Source organism: Populus nigra, chromosome 4, assembly GCF_951802175.1.
Source record: "Populus nigra chromosome 4, ddPopNigr1.1, whole genome shotgun sequence".
Taxonomy (NCBI): Eukaryota; Viridiplantae; Streptophyta; class Magnoliopsida; order Malpighiales; family Salicaceae; genus Populus; species Populus nigra.
The window spans coordinates 6,004,573-6,021,034 of record NC_084855.1 but is presented as its reverse complement, the minus strand read 5'-3'; the positions used below and the strand labels follow the sequence as shown (position 1 = coordinate 6,021,034).

Here is a 16,462-nt window from a genome sequence, read left to right as displayed (position 1 = left end):
AAAACTAGTATTTAAAAATACAATTGTGTCTAAACTATATTATTTTTTTAAATATTTTTCCAATCTAAGTTATTCTCTTGAATTTTTTAACAAACTGTTTCATTTTTCAAAAAAGAAGTTCAGACTTATGTTACAAAATCCTGAAAAACATATAGCTGTGCTTCTCATATTTCTCTCACGATCATTGCGCTGATAAGGTTTGAGAGCGCTGCTCGTCATCTACCACAAGTCTGTCAATCAGAGATCTAATCATCGATCATCGATCTTGACGTGGTGATGCCGAAGGATCACACCTCCTCTGTTCACAATTCTCGGAGCATGCCAGAAGAAATCTGCTGTTTGTAGCCGAGGCTCGTTACTAGAAAATTGGTAGCAGACAATTTGAAAGGCTTGGACTATTTAGGTCGTTCACGTGTGGATAAAGTTGGAAATTTGCATTATGGGTGTCAGCTGAAATAGATGGTGTGCACAGATGGCTCTACAACTTGGAGAAACTACAAGACCAGTCTAGGCGATCCTCTACATCATGTGCTCCTCGTGGGGTGAAAATTTTGAATCACCATATGATATGGGTTTCATATTATCATAATAAATGGGTCATGGGAGGGCTATATGAAAGAAAGAAAGAAAAGTACAAGAGAATCTGATACATGAGATATTGAAGAAATTCTTTCGAATATTAGCATTTTTTTTAAATGGGAAACCTTTTGGTAAAATCCGCAATTCTCAAGTGCGGTCCTTTAAATTTGAAGAGAAAAAAAAACAAATAATAAACGACATTTCAAATATATATTGGAATTATGATGATAATATCTACTAGACTGGTACTGTTAAAAAAATTTCAATAAAATGATTTCAATTACACCATAAAAGATTATAGATTTTTAAAAAAACCACACGTGTCGTTTAAATAAAAATAAGTCACTCTTATCATTTTTGATGACCTCTTACTTATAATATTATTAAATTCTTCCTATCAAAATCTTTTTAATATTACCATCTTTTTAATATTATCAAGGTGTTATCACAGTAACTTCGGTGTTACTTCATAATCTCATTCATTATTTTTTCTTTTTTTTTTCTGTCTCTTCTGGAATTAGAAAAAAATGTGGTTTTCACTAAAATGTGCTATTTCAAAAAAAAAAATCTACTTATACTAGATTTAACAAAGAATCCTCTGGCATCATCAAAATCCTGACAAACAATTCTTTACTATCTCTCTGATTCACAGGTGTTGTCAGTGATTCTCATGACTTTAACCTGTAAAAAGATAAAACCATGGTTTTACATCATCACCATCGCACGAGAGCTTCTTAGCTTCAACTCCCATCCGTCACTCTTTTTCTTCTTTTTTTTTGTACCCTTCTTACCACCATTTTTTGTGTTCTTTTGCTTTTATTAATCCAACTCCACAGTCTCTAACTGCGTTTGCACTCCAATCAATTTTCTCCCTTCCCTGTCTCTTTCTTGTTTCTCTTCTTGAGCCTATGCCACTATAATAGCATTGCTATTCCTGCTGATTTCTACTACTGTACCACTACTATTTGTTTAAGTTTATTTCTCTTTATAAGGTTGCAGAAAAACAAAAAATGCCAAGTTCAGGTTCGTTCCTAAGGCAGATAAGGGGGAGGTCGACATCTTGGAGGTGGAGCACTAGCAACAGTAAGTGTAGCACTGTTGAAGGTGCCTATTACTGCGAGAGAAGTTTGAAGCAAATGGAAGGGCTTTACATGTATGGTTATGACAATGCTGGGCTGGCTACGAGGAAAAGAGTGATGGTAGTGGTGGATCACACTTCACATTCTAAGCATGCAATGATGTGGGCATTGACTCATTTGGCTAACAAGGGTGATTTGCTCACTTTGCTTCACATTATCCCTCCCGGCCACAAAGGCAGCAGTGGAAGGACATCCGGTTCTGGTACTGATTCTTCTTCTCCTTATCTTGCTAGTTCTCTTGGGTCACTTTGCAAGGCTAGCCGACCTGAGGTATGTTGTGTTTATGTTCAAGAAAGGCTATTTTTTGTTCTCTTTCTCTATCATTTCTCGAGTCTAAAATTGGTGATCTTGAGTTCTCCGCTGCATAAAAAATGTTGTTTCATTTTTGTTTAGTTTCTCTTTCGGGCGCGTTTCGTCTGCATGAGTGATAGATCCAATGTTGTAACTCGTAAGAGAGTATCCTCTAGTTGTGTTTAATAGATCCTGCGTAGTACAGCCCACCCTCTCGTTTTCTTTGAATGCTTTCTGTGAGAGGGAATGTCGATAATTTACATTTGGTTTAATTTATTTTCTCTCGCGTTTTTTTCTATATGATATTCCCTTTTCAGCCTCGCATTGCTCTTTATTTCTCTTTTTTGGAGGGAGAAGGGAACAATTTTTACCAGCTTGGTTTGTCTTTTCTTCTTTTACTTCTACTTTCCAGAAATGCAAAGAGGGATGTGGGGGGTGAATTTTTCAGGCACTTTTTATCTTTTTTTGTCTGTCTTTGTTTATGTCACTTATTTTCTTATCTTTTCTTTTCCTTGGGCAAAAAAGAGATGTTTGATCTGGGGTAATTATCAGGTGGAAGTGGAGGCACTGGTGATTCAAGGACCCAAATTGGCCACGGTGATGAACCAGGTGAAGAAGCTAGAGGTGACTGTGCTAGTCCTGGGTCAGAGAAGGCCCTCCACACTTTTTAGCTGGTGGGTCCAAGACTCTAACCTTTGGTATCTCAAAACAGTGCATTCCTCATCCTTTGATCTCTGAATCTATTGGATCTTTACCTCTAACATTTTGCTGGTTGGGTTTCTTGCAGCCTCTGTGCGACAAGGAACATCGAAGATTTTGCTGAGCAGTGCATCAACAATGCAGAGTGCTGGACTATTGGTGTAAGGAAGCAGACCGAAGGCATGAGCGGGTACCTCATCACCACTAAAAGGCAGAAGGACTTCTGGCTCCTGGCATAATATCGTTTAATTAGTTAAATTAACACTAGTTAAGTCAGATAAGATGTACTATTAGCATCCAATCTCATGTAACAATTCATTATCAACCGGTTCTTCTCATGTATCACTGTAATGCTATGATAATCTCCACCGCTTAAACTTGATAGCCAAGAGGAATTATGCAATATATGTATAGATTAGTATGGATACCACGCGATGTTGCAATAGTTCATCTAGGCCTAAAAGATTATGTCAATAACGGTCAGTACCAGCAATGCTTTTACGTAGTTGGTCGTGAAGACTGGGGTTATATGCGTAGCTTCAAGTGTAAACGTTGCCATTTTAGAGTGCTCTACACAAATCTATGGCTATTGCAGCTTGCGAGAACAGCAATCAACGATTTTTGAGGAGCAAAATATTACAGGTGATGCAGCTTTCATCCTCTGCTATCATTACTCGTGACCGTGCGAGATGGCAACTGAAATAATGTGGAACATTTCAGAGCTTGTCAGAAGCGCGCTATTGCAAGATGAGGCTGTTTATTCCTGGCAGAGCCAGCACCTTCAAGCCAGGAAATTAGCGGGCAAAAATGTATGTCTGGAGCTGATTTAACTATAAATAAATACCGGATTAATGGCAAAGAACTGAATGTATTTCTATTTCTGAGATGGAAAAATAACTTTCGAAGAGCCTTGATACCACGACTTCTCAATTAGACCTTATCATCTAGTTTATCATTTACAAGGGGAAGTAATTCCATCCTATTCCTTGGAGTCCTGGGTGTTCGCGGAGTTCCTGGTGGTGGGGACTGTTGGGAAAGCATGTGCCTCACATACCCATAGAACGTACATCCCACAAGCGTAATGGCACATCCAACAGCATTCATAGCAGAGATTGGGTTGTGGAATATCAGCCAAGAAACTAAGACAGCAACTGCTACCTGTACACAGTAACACAAACGCATGGTGCATGCAAGTCAATACTATGCTTCCCATAGCAATAGTGTGAGCTCAATGGAAGAGACAAAAGTTCAAAAGCCAGCCTAAGTCTAAGTGGAAAACGGTGCCGTATAAATTCAAGTGTAGATTAAAGTTGCTAAGCAGGTCTACAGGTTCAAATCTTGAGACAAGTCATATTAGGTTATGGGATGCAAATTTTGGTCTCACCTTAAGATTTCCAGCCACATTAAATGTTACTGCAGTTGTGGAATGAATTACGTAAAAGATGGAAAAGTTGAGACAAAAGGCCAACACTCCAGAGCTGAAAATGATGATGAGGGCAGGCCAGACGGACTCGTGGGTGTGAAACCAATTTATAACCCCGTTACCTTCAACCAACATTGCTGGTAATCCCAAGATCATGGTTGCAAAAGGTGCCATGTAGTACACAGTGTTTATGCTAAGAAGAGACGGGAGAAATTATAAGAAAAGATCAGACTGGATCTTGCAGTAATAAATCCCGCAAACAATTTCACATGCAATTAAAACCATGCATTGACTATGTTTTCCAAAAAGATTTCAGACTTAAATTTTGCTTCATTATTAGATAGGAATGGATTGAAACAAAGAAGACAAGCAAAAGACAAATCACTGTTACCACCAAAACATCATAGGAGAATTAACAAAATCCTGGAAATGTTTCATGTAACTCCCACAGCCAATCTAAAAAGATACCTGCTTTGATTCCCCTAACTGTTTTATCCCTTGCAAAAATGTGATGTAGAGATGCAAAGTAACCAATGAGCATGTTTTTCAAAAAATCTTTTTGCATAATAAGAAGAGAAGGCTTCTATTTCAACCTCCCAACAATCTTTAAGTGATTGTTTAATAAGGATAAAATTTCATATGGTGAACTTCTTGCCTGAAATCTGCAAATATCATACATGTCAGAATTTGTATATGTATTACAGCAAATTTTGTATAAAAGTTGTGTGACTTCACCTGTAAGAAACACAGCATGCAATATATTTCAGGTAAAATGCATACAAAAGGCTGAATTAAATCAATTTCCAAACAATAGTATTGTACCAGTACCAGATGACATATTGCTATGAATACTGTAACGGTGAGCTTACACTTAAAATAAGGCAAGACATGTATAATCCCCAGAGGATAAGCAAATAATTGAATGAGGATGAAATGGAAGGTATTTGGCTGGGAGTTGAAAGAAGAAAAAAAAAAAGAAACAAATAGCTGGTCTTTGCAATCCAATCCCTAATAAAGAAATGAACAGGTTGTAACAGACTAGCAGTACTGCAATTTTGACAGATTGGAAAAGAACAATGAAACAAGAAGCAGAAGAAGAGGAAAAGCTGACAGGAACAGATGCACTACCTGTCAAATTTATATCCATGCAGCAGAGATTCTGCCAGAATAGTTTTTGTTGAAGTAGCCAAACATCCAAATAAGGCAGCACAAAATCCAAACATATTAAAACTAAGCTCAGTAACAGATGTTAGGAGTATTCCTCCAACAATCGGTATCAAAGAAGCCCAAATTCGCCAATCAAAATGTTTTCTCCAAACTAGCCACTGCAAAACAACTGTTCAGCCATCGAAGATAAGACAAAATTATAGCATGGCAACTAAAAAATACTAAAGATTAGAAAATATATAAAGTAACTTGTAAACGTTAATGATTTCAAGCCCGACCTGTGGTTGCAGGAGTAAATGACTTTATTGTTTGCATAAATGAAACTGGAATGAAACGTAAGCTCACATTCCCCAGCACTATGTTGATGCAAAACACAAACGACATGGGAAATATCCTTCTCCAGCGATCTTCAGGTTCGACCATGATCAATGGTTTGATCTTCAGCACCTTGATTACCACATATGCTCCAATGGATGAGCATATGAAGTGAACACAAGATACTGTTAACGGGAACTTGAAATCCAATTTCTGTGACAACAAACCGTTTCAAATTAGAATATCTCTGATGACACCCAAAAACATTAAGCAAACTCCAGTTCCAAAAGATAATGATTTGACGTAACATTTTTACGAGGGAACAAAAACTTGCCAATAACCATCAAACCAACTGAAACAGGAATGACAACAGTAAGCTTTGAATAAGAGGGAAGTTCAAAGAAGACTTATGATGAGAAATTATAAGAACGAGGATTATCAGCAAAGTCATCTAATTTTAGAATCAATACACATGAAGAGAGATAAGTTTCCAGGAACTCCCATGATATTCAGGTCTATGTGGAGCATTGATACTTCCGAATATGCTCCATGCATCAAATACAAAAACATAAGGATTTTGCTCAGTCATTTCCATATAGAACTTCATCAGATTTGATAATAGTCACATCAACCAAATGTTCAAACTGAATTCACAAAAACAGTTGCAAAAAAAAACAGCTCAACCACCCCCTTTACACAACAAATATGATCACAAGTTAAACAAAGCCCGAAAGAAGCTAATCAGGTTTTCCAATCGATTAGCATAGATTTCCAAAACCCTGATATGAACCATATTTACAAAGTGGATCTGTTGTTTCAGTTCCCCATATAGGTTAAAGCATTTATTCAATCATGAAAAAGTGAAGTCAAATCTCACCAAGGCAAACGGGCTTGAAAAACGTATGAAAATAATATTAAAAAGACAGGGAAGCTAATAAAACAATGGCCAGCTCAATTGTACCCACCAACACGAAAGGCAGTTTGTCAATTTACAAAGATTCCAACAGGGTTAATCCTCTTTTCTCCCATAGTGAAACATGCATATCGATCTACGACAGGAATTTTAATAATTTAATTATTTACAATAGTGGCTGTGCATATGGGAATTAAATAATTTAAATTTCTGAAATATCTGGAGAGAAGAAAAAAATTAAACAAAAACCTGAATATATGTATATACATATATATTAATATACACCAGCCAAACTAATAATAAAAGAAATTAAAATAAAATCCTCCACTAATAACATATATAATTACAATTGGATTGATTAAAAAGGGGGAAAAACAGAGAAAAGAAACATCAACGTTAAGATTTAAGCCACAAAAAAAATAGCATTATTACTAAATTCAGCTTACCCATCAAGTGAAATCGTTAAATAACTAATTAAAACCGCGAAATTGAGCTAACCCAGTTGGATAAATCAGAGAAATTGCATTTAAGGAGAAAATTAAGCTAATCAATCATTGAAAAATGTATAGAAAAAGAAAAACAGAGAAAACGGACCTGGAAGATCCATTTGTTCATGATAATAACAGTGACATTAAAACCCCACCATTGAAGAATAGCAAGCACAGATCTAAACACACTCCACTGAAAAATCACACTCTCCTCCATTTCTCAGCCTCTTTCTTCTCCCAGAAAAAAATATCAGATCACGGCAAATAAAAAAAACCCAGAATTCACCTCGATCCAAAGTTTTCCCTTCTCTTCCCTTTTCAAATAGCTGAATTCAGAATAAAAAAAGAAAGAGAGAGAGAGCAGAGTGTTGAGTGGGGGAGCTAGGAAAGGAAATTACAATAGAGATCAAAATAATGAGAAAACCTTAATCAGAGGAAGAAATAATAAGAATGTGAGAGGAGAGGGCGTCACGGAGAAGGCAGCTCTTCTTCCATGTGATATGCCCCCCTCTCTGTTCTGTTTTTGGTTCTTAAAACTTCTTTGTTGAATTTTAAACGTCTCTCTCTCACACACACACACCTGCTCCCTGTTCGTGTTTATTATATGAACAAACAAACTTTGTCTGTATTTTCTAGTTTCTGCTAGTATTTCTTTTCTTTTTTAAATTATAATAATTTTAATAAAACGTAAATTATATTTTGACCAGTGTATTTTATGAAAATATCACTTTTGGGCCCTATGATTTAAACATTTTCATTATCAATTTTAGAGTTTTCAAAAAGTTACATGATAACTTCGAGATTGCTTTATCAGTCTTGGAATCCAAAACAATTTGTGCAATATTTCTCATATAGGATTACGAAGGAAATGATAAAAGAGTGGACTATAAAATACCTAATTTTAAGGGGTTGACCTAGCTATAATGAAGATAGCTATAATTTTATTTTATTTTTAGAAAAAAATCTATTAAAAAAATATCATGATTAAAGTCGCTTAAAAATTAAAATATTAATAAACAATACAGAACAAAATTTATTTTCACTTCGACATTGCATAAGTGCTTTTTATTAAATGATATTAATAATATTTTTTAAGATATATATTAATTGTTTTTTACACATATGAATTAAATGATAATGCTAAAATCATTAGGTAGCATTCCGTTAGTTGTGGTTGATTATCTAACGACTAAGAACTAAATTGAGACTCGTGAGAAATCCCAGGGGGTGATACGAAAGATGTTAATCTATATCAGGGGCTAGAATATATTTTAACATAAATACGATCCTTTACTTTTATTTTATTTATTTATGCTCCCATCAAGTGTGGGTCCCATATAAAGAATTCCTAGATTACGGGGGAGTCTAAAAAGTGGATCTACCGTTGAACTGAAATCGCAGCCATTCAATGCATTTACTTTTCGGTGGCATTGACTAGGATTTCTACGGCCTGGCTTCCCTAGTATTTCTAGTTTTTTGTTGTTTGGTACATTTGATTTTGTTTATTAGACTTTTATTGCAGCATGGATAGTCGCTCTCTGTGGGTCGCTTGGTGGTGGTTTGCATGTCGTGAGACGGTTGTAGCATGTGTGATCAAGTGATAGGTTTTGCGGTTGCGGTGGGTATTTTCTTCAGGAGCTTTGTACAGAGAGAAGAAGACTGGAAGTAGCTGTTTGGGTTTGGGGGTCATTATGATCAAGGTTTCTTTCTTTAATGTGCATTTATGTCGGTATTAAAACTGACCTCTGCCGCATTATGATGGAACTTCACCTCTTTCATTGCTAGTATCCGTTTAGAAATATAGTGTAAATCATGTTTTTAAAATTTTAATTTTTTTTTGTTAAAATAATTCTTTTATTAAAAATAATTTTTTATATTTTTATATTATTTTAATGTATTAATATCAAAATAAAAAAATATTATTTTGATGTATTTTTAAATAAAAAACACTTTGAATCACAACCGTTGTTACAATTTCAAATAGGTTATAGGAAGTGTTTGAGATGTGTTTTTAAAAATTTTATTTTTTTTTATTTTAAAAATAACTTTCTAAATATTTTTAGATTATTTTGATGATAATTTTTTTTAAAAAAATATTATTTATATGGTTTTTTACATAAAAACACTTAGAAAAATAAAGCTACTAAAATACAAAACAGGCACTTAGATTTGTGTCCTCGTCATTCAAGGGGCTGTCAGAGTTTTGTTGCATGTGAGTTACAAGTGTGTTTGTTACGTCCCAGATTCAGGGCATCATTGTTAATGTTGATTAATTTAGGGATCGTTTCATGTATAATGTATTCTTTTCTAATTTTTTTTTTTTTTACTTGGATTATCCGGACCAGTTTATATATATCATAACTCATTTTTAAATTTATTAAATATCTTGCATACTCAATAAACATATAACCCCCTCCAAGTCAGTTTATATATATCATAACTAATTTTTAAATTTATTAAATATCTTGCATACTCAATAAACATATAACCCCCCCCCCCCTCTCCAAGTGCTCTGTTTTTCAATTCTTGAAATGAAAAGCATTTTTTTTTTAATTTATTGTTTGTTTTTATCTTTTGTCCCGAAAAGTAAAAAGAAGCTATGACTGTCAACTATTTTCAAAATCAAACACAAGTGAGTGATCCTTAAGAATAGTGTCTGTGGTGGTTAATTCAGTCATTAAATTTAAAAAAGATAAATCAAACAAATTCCTTGTTTCTATCTAAACAAAAACAAAAGAGTTCCTGACAGTTAATAATTGAAATTAATTGATATTAAGATTTAGGACAGGTACAATTCATATCCAAGAACAAGGCTGTCATACACTTTTTTTTAATATGGCATGGAAAAAACAATATACAAATAGAATAAAAACCATAAATAATTATATATATATACACACACGATTCACACAAACATTAAGTAATTTCATTAACTAAACAAATAAATACTTAATTTAAAATAAAAAACAAAAACAAAACCTAAGTATGTTCGCTGTGAATTTAGATCTCGTAGTTCTTTTTTTATAAAAAAAAAAAAACATAACTGCCATGTTCTTTAAATCCAAGTCATTGAATTCAAATTAAATTATCATTATTTTGGTACACAATAAAAATAAAAATAATTTAACAATAAAAGCTCAGGCAGTGGGGGAAATGAATGGGGATTTTTCTTCTCTTCCAGTAAATGTAAAATGTGTGTGGCATCCTCTTCCTCTTAGCTAAATTAGAGGGCCTCGGTTATACAAGGAAGATGTTCAATATTGCATTTAATTTTACATGAAATGAGTGATTCCTGGCATATAAATTTACTGGATAACTAAAAATAAATGGCGTACAAAAGCATATATTGGTCCATTATTGCGATATATATATATATATATATATATATATATATATATATATATATATATCGCAATAATGGACCAACACATAGCAGACTCTGCAAGGAAAGAGGCACTCCAGAAATTCAGAAACCTGAGGCTGGGAAGGATAGCAGACACAACATGAGACTGACCATTTGAGCCTTCACAACTTGGATTAATTCCAGGTGTTCATCAGATTTAACACTACCTTTTAGCCCATTCATGAGACTCATCTTCTTGGCACCATGTTGAACTTTCTTGAAATTAGCTTTTTTTTCCATTAATCAATTCATATACCTTCCCACTGAGTCCTTTGATATTTTAAACAAATGTAGGACTGGACTCTTCAGGCTGATCAAAAGTTTCCTTCACCGTCAAAGCAATCAACTGCATAAAATCTTCTTTATTCTTGACTTCTTTCATTTTCTTCGTAACCTTCTTCACTTCTCTTTGTAATCTTCTTCATATCCAGAACCCAGTTCCTGCCATTCTTGTAAACTCAGGTGTAAATTCATGATTTTGTATGATTTTAACTGGGTTTATTGATTTTACACTAGTCAGATATAATTTTATTAGTTTTTGAGTTTTTAATCTAAAATTATACATTAAATACATGTTGACTTGTAAAATTATCATGATTTTAACAACAATATCCAACAATAATAGTTTATTTCTCGCGCTACAAGATATAGCAATTTTTTTCCAGTGTAAAAGAAGGTACATGCATTTTTTTTAACCATAATTATAACCTATTTTTTATTTTTTATTTTTTTACCACCATTTAACAACATAAATCGGCCGCACGTATCACCACAAACCTGTTGGATCCTAACGTGCCTCTAAATTAATTATTTAAATAATATTATATAATTGATAAAAGACACAAGAATCCCTCCCTTAATTCGATAATTACCCAAAGAATCAAAAGAAAAATACATAAATGTCTCTGCACATCCTTTTTTTTTTTAAGAAAAACAGATTCTAAGATTAAGTTCGATAATTTACTGTGTATTTATATATGAAATGCTAAAAATACCCCCAAGTAATAGTAATATATCACTTGCTTCTTAGAATAAAAACATCATTATATTATGCAAAAAAAAAAAAGTGTAAAGAACAGTATGTTCCCAATTAATCTAGCAATGCCAAGTTAACCCCGTGAGAATATGAAAATACTTTAAAAGCAATAATTTTAAGTTTTGACAAGAAAAGCATAGACGCCATAATAATATTCTGATTATCAGTGTTACTAGTCTAAAACCACAATATGACTTGTAGTTTTTTTTTTTTTTGTAATTTACTCAGAAAATCTCAGGAAGTCTAATATCCAAGTGGAAAAAGACCGGGCATTTAGGCAGCATTCATCTGCCCGGGACGTCCTGTACCATTCTTTCAACCATCTAGGCATGACGAACGAGAACCAGGCCACTCTTCAATTAGCTCAGCTAATTAACTTTGAATTGCCATTCTCAACCAATGAACTGTGAAAACGTACGTTAAAAAAAAAACGATTTTCTCTCTCTCGAAAACATAAGAATCACGGCGTTATATGCAATCGCAGATTCGCGTGGTAAAAGAAAGAAAGTTGGGGATTGCGTGGAAATGCAACCGTCCCATTGTAATCGGTTTTAACTTTTAACTATTATTGTTATTGTAGTTGATTATTTTTTAAAATGATTTTTATTTAAAATATATTAAAATAATATTTTTAAAATTTATTCTTATACCATTATATTAAAATGATTTAAAAAAACTAAAAAATATTAATTTGAAATAAAAAATATTTTTAAAACATAAAAAAAATTCTAAAATATTGTGCTTTTAAATTTGCAAGTTGATAGTACTATAGAAATTGAAAGAAAATCTTAAACAGGATAATGCTATCTATCCATCCAAAAAACTTCTTTCAGTTTTTCAAATTTATACATAATTTAAAAGTTCTCCATAATTTCTCAATATATTTTTTCCATTATTATTCAAATAAAAAAAAATAAACAATATATTTTTGTATATACAAATAATTTTTAGCAATGTAGAAGATTAAAAAAAATTACATATTTATGTATCATAAATGTATTTTTTTATTGAAAATCCAATATAATTTTTTTGAGTTGAAGATAATTTTAATTTGAACAAAAAAATAATAATGTTGTTGTCATGATTATTCTTGTAACACCCCATCTCTTGTCCATTTTGATCCATAGGCCTTGTGAATTTATTATTAGCAGCTACGCATGTTCTCAAAACACGTCATACAAGTTAAGGTCCTACAAGTTAAGGTGAACATTTTCATATAAGGTTCTTTTCCAAGTCCTTATCTATTGATATGAGATATTACAATTATAAATTCTGGTTTTGAAATTTTTTTATATAAAAAAAATTGTTATAGTTTTGATGTATTTTGAGGAGAAAAAATTATCTTCAAACAAACAAGTTTTTAATTTTTTTACTAGAAAAGAAAACGGAAGAAAATAAAAAAAAGAAAAAGAAAAATAACTTTCTATTTCTTAACACACCCTTCAAATATCAACCAGACACGAAAAACGATAGAAAGTAAACTCCTATCTAAATAATTCACGGCAACTCCTATCTAAATAATTCACTGCAAAAGCTTGCATAGTTTTTAAATGCAGCTTGAGGATCGACGGGTTTTAACCGAATTATCTTAGATGAATCGCAAAACGACATTATATGTATTAAAAATAAATAAATAGTCAATAAATTATAATCAATTCATATTTTTTTATCAAATCACCCAGATTTTTGCTTTTTTCTTAAACTCAATCCAGTTCCTCCGGTTTCAGTCCGGCCGTCCAACTAGACTGGATTTTAGAGCTATGGGAGGAATAATAACATGTGCATGTAAAAAAGATTGCTTGGTTGGAATAGAAAAGGTGTCATGCAGGATACAATCACTGAATAAGCATGTTTGAACCTCAAAACATCACTGGTCTCGATCCCCCAAACAAACGGATCCTTGACTTAGAATAGCTAAAGAGCAGTTCTTTTTAAATACCCGGAAAATCCAGAAAGAAATTCGTCTAAATTCATGAATAAAGGCGCTTGAGTTCTGCACATTTCGGTATAACTTAAAAGGAAATATTGCATATTATTTGTTATGTGCAGTGGCGTGTTTCAGCAGTTAATCTACAAATGCAACAACAACGTAAAAATATATAGTTTAATAGGCACCAGGTTAAAATCAAGAAATAGTACCAGTACCGGTTATTTATCTCTTGCAATGATGGTTTTAACATAAACGAAAGAAAGAGAGCATAACAAGGCTAGAATGTCCCCAATCAGCACCTTGGCAGCTTCTTTCTTTTTGTCACCGCAAAATTCTCGTTGGTCTTAACTCAAAAATGGAATTCATTCATCATTCTTGCTTACAAGAGAATGCACAGAACCACTCACAGTTCTACCAACATTTTGATCCACGTGCTAGCTAGAGTATGGAATTTATCCCATTGACTCCCACGAGTGCCCCAATGTCCAGCAATATTTGCAACTTTAAGAACTAGGAAAAACAGAGTTAGATTACAAGTTTAGATGCAGATGATTTTGCTTCTTCCTTCACAGCATCTCCTGCCAAAACCAACAAGTAATCAGAGAAGAAATTATCCAACAAACGGAAGACTCCACGCAGGCATAGATAGAGTGCACCTGTCAATTCATCCAAGGAGATGCTATCCTACAACTTGCACACAGTGACACCAAAATTTACTCTTAAAACACTGCACTGGCTACAGTAAACAGGGAGATGGTTACATCTAGTGAAAAACTTTGAAAAAGCTCTATTGCGTAATGCGGATCCCAAATTGATAGGTTCGAGGGAGTTTATCTATGACGAGGGGTTCCTGATGCTGTACAGTTTAATTTCAGTGAAGCCATCAACATAAGAAACAAAGTTCGAAGGAATCATTAAAACCACGTTTTTGCATTGTATTAGACCCTTAGCAATGCTCGTCAGACAATTACGAGATTTCTATTAATCTCTCCATCACCTGTAAATCTCTATCGGAAGTGATACGAACCCCCAAATTATATTCTCCAACCCTAATTCTACAAAACCCTAAATTGTGTACTGTTTACATTGTTGGAATTGTGTCATTATTTGTAAACTTCTCATTTCCACTATTCTTTAAACCCTAAAACACAAAATCAAAATCAACACGAATCAACAAAATCAAATTATGGAGGCACGTGGAAGGATATGCACTGATTTGTAAAAGAAAGTACCAGTTTGTGGCGGTGGTGCCTCGCCGTAGATGGCCCTGAGTCTGGCAACAGTGACCAAATCGGAGTCGGTCTCAGCTTCGGAGAAGAGCTGTTGCTTCCAGTCCCACATGGTCTTTTTCATGGCTTTGTTCGATTTAACTAGCGACTCCTTCTCGGCCTTTAAAGCTTCTATGTTATTTTGTTGGTTCGCGGATCGCGCAGCTAGCACCAGGAAGGATCCTACAAGGCACACGTTTATCACTGTGTTGTTGTTTGCGGCTTTTGTTGCTGCGGCTACCAGTCTGTTCGCGAACTCCATTCCTGTGAGGAGGTCTGGGCAGAGAGATAGACTGGCAGTTCTGGGTTTTGGGGTTGAAAATGGTGAAAGAGAGGATACCTAGGTTTGGGTCATCGAAGCCCAAAGTTAGATAGGGGAGGAGGACAAAAGAAACGAGAGCAGCAGGAGAAGAGATGGTAAGCAATGAGCTGTGGGCTTTCAGCCCAAAATATGGTCAACTTGGGCATAAAAATGCAAACCCGGGTTTAAAGGAAAAATAAAAAAAACGAAGAAAGAAAACGCACGCAAGGGAAGCAAATTACAAAAAGGGAAAGGAAAGTGGATGAATAGCGTGTTTTGCATTGAGGTTAAATTTATTTTTTGTTATTTTTTTTTATTTAGCATAATTTTTTATATATTTTAATCATTTTAATATATTAATATTAAAAATAAATTTTAAAAAATATAAAAAATTATTTTAACTTGCTTGACAAACACTTTTAAAATATTATATGAATCCCAACAAGTTCATTTCCAATCTTATGACATTCTTTAATCACTTTGAAAATAAAAATTCAATTGAATTTGAAAAACCTGTGAACTCCGATCTTTTTTTTTTCTCAATGCATTCCACTAGCAACGCTGCCTTCAATGAACACCCTTCACATAAACAAAATTGATTGACAACCCTTTCTGAGGTTGGGACGTGGCTGCCCCCCCCCCCCCCCCTATTATTTTTCAATTACTTTTTCTAACATCTTTTTAATACCCAAAGAAAAATATTTAAGATAAAAATATAAAATCTTAAAATATTATGGACCAAAAATGCAAAAAGAAAAATTTAATGGAACTGAGGGGATGTTTATTTTTTGAAAAGTGATTTATACTAGAGATCAAAATAATAAAATAGAAAAGCATATACTGGAAAAATAAACTAAAAAAACCCTAGGTCAACCTAGGCCGATTATTTAAACTCGTGACCTATGTTATAAGACCAAGACTATCGCATAAAAGACAAACACGAAAAAATCATGAAGCCAATTTCTTGACCAACAAAATATTGATGAATAAAATTAAAAATAAAAGATCTTTAAAAAAAATATAAAAAAACAAAATAAATATAAATTAAAAAAATAAGGATCAAGTTTGGCATGAAAATTAAATGAGATAGAATGATGAGGATACAATTGAAAAACAAATTAAATTAAAAAAATAAAAAAATAAATAACAGTAAAAAAATAAAGACCAAATATGAAAGATAAATAAATCAAAATGGGATGAAATTGAAAAAAAATTATGAAGGAGTTATCATGAGGATTCAAACACGTCGATGGAAGATAGAGTGTAGCTACAAGATGTTGTTGTATACTTGTTTAAATAATGTGGATGTTATACGTGTCCACACGAACAACATGTGTTATTAAATTTTTAATATTAAAAATATTTTATATTTGTAAGAAATACCAAATTGCTTTTCACTGGTTTTTTATTGATAAAAAAAATCACAATAAAAAGACTAAAGAACCTTGAATACTAGTAGAAGATATTTTAGATTAAAAAGCAGTCAAGTCATTTCATTGGGCTGTAAAAT

General features: G+C 33.3%; 3 protein-coding genes across 6 annotated transcripts; 1 reads left to right on the top strand and 2 right to left on the bottom strand.

The window, feature by feature from the left end:
• Positions 1–1,184: 1,184 nt before the first annotated feature.
• On the top strand, positions 1,185–3,138 carry LOC133692421 (uncharacterized). 2 transcript variants are annotated; one of them, XM_062113341.1, is made up of 3 exons: positions 1,185–1,988; positions 2,562–2,707; positions 2,797–3,138. In XM_062113341.1, the coding sequence occupies exons 1-3, from the start codon at positions 1,590–1,592 to the stop codon at positions 2,945–2,947; spliced, it is 696 nt and encodes a 231-aa protein (XP_061969325.1). In that variant the 5' UTR covers positions 1,185–1,589; the 3' UTR covers positions 2,948–3,138. The 2 variants fall into 2 exon arrangements, with proteins under 2 accessions (XP_061969325.1, XP_061969326.1); XM_062113342.1 differs by having other exon boundaries at positions 1,191–1,988; positions 2,562–2,683.
• Positions 3,139–3,556: 418 nt separating this feature from the next.
• Positions 3,557–7,611, bottom strand: LOC133692420 (UDP-galactose transporter 1). 2 transcript variants are annotated; one of them, XM_062113340.1, is made up of 6 exons: positions 7,439–7,611; positions 7,121–7,340; positions 5,577–5,826; positions 5,260–5,467; positions 4,093–4,324; positions 3,557–3,866 (listed from the first exon to the last, which is right to left on the bottom strand). In XM_062113340.1, the coding sequence occupies exons 2-6, from the start codon at positions 7,229–7,231 to the stop codon at positions 3,639–3,641; spliced, it is 1,029 nt and encodes a 342-aa protein (XP_061969324.1). In that variant the 5' UTR covers positions 7,232–7,340; positions 7,439–7,611; the 3' UTR covers positions 3,557–3,638. The 2 variants fall into 2 exon arrangements, with proteins under 2 accessions (XP_061969324.1, XP_061969322.1); XM_062113338.1 differs by having other exon boundaries at positions 7,121–7,611.
• A 5,961-nt stretch (positions 7,612–13,572) lies between these two features.
• LOC133691306 (uncharacterized) lies at positions 13,573–15,052 on the bottom strand. Of its 2 annotated transcripts, none has more exons than XM_062111752.1 (2): positions 14,616–15,045; positions 13,573–13,961 (listed from the first exon to the last, which is right to left on the bottom strand). In XM_062111752.1, exons 1-2 carry the CDS (start codon positions 14,911–14,913, stop codon positions 13,909–13,911), a joined length of 351 nt encoding a protein of 116 aa, XP_061967736.1. In that variant the 5' UTR covers positions 14,914–15,045; the 3' UTR covers positions 13,573–13,908. The 2 variants fall into 2 exon arrangements, with proteins under 2 accessions (XP_061967736.1, XP_061967737.1); XM_062111753.1 differs by having other exon boundaries at positions 13,936–14,119; positions 14,616–15,052.
• Between the last annotated feature and the right edge of the window lie 1,410 nt (positions 15,053–16,462).

What these genes read in the sequence shown, in the direction of transcription:
- LOC133692421 (XM_062113341.1), top strand. Translation starts at nt 1,590, where the DNA reads ATGCCAAGTTCAGGTTCGTTCCTAAGGCAGATAAGGGGGAGGTCGACA. An exon ending in GCAAGGCTAGCCGACCTGAG is followed by an intron (nt 1,989 to 2,561) that starts GTATGTTGTGTT and finishes GGTAATTATCAG; the next exon opens with GTGGAAGTGGAGGCACTGGT. An exon ending in GTCCAAGACTCTAACCTTTG is followed by an intron (nt 2,708 to 2,796) that starts GTATCTCAAAAC and finishes GGTTTCTTGCAG; the next exon opens with CCTCTGTGCGACAAGGAACA.
- LOC133692420 (XM_062113338.1), bottom strand. Translation starts at nt 7,231, where the DNA reads ATGGAGGAGAGTGTGATTTTTCAGTGGAGTGTGTTTAGATCTGTGCTT. An exon ending in TGAACAAATGGATCTTCCAG is followed by an intron (nt 5,827 to 7,120) that starts GTCCGTTTTCTC and finishes TTGTTGTCACAG; the next exon opens with AAATTGGATTTCAAGTTCCC. An exon ending in ATTTACTCCTGCAACCACAG is followed by an intron (nt 5,468 to 5,576) that starts GTCGGGCTTGAA and finishes ATGGCTGAACAG; the next exon opens with TTGTTTTGCAGTGGCTAGTT.
- LOC133691306 (XM_062111752.1), bottom strand. Translation starts at nt 14,913, where the DNA reads ATGGAGTTCGCGAACAGACTGGTAGCCGCAGCAACAAAAGCCGCAAAC. An exon ending in GGCACCACCGCCACAAACTG is followed by an intron (nt 13,962 to 14,615) that starts GTACTTTCTTTT and finishes TGGTTTTGGCAG; the next exon opens with GAGATGCTGTGAAGGAAGAA.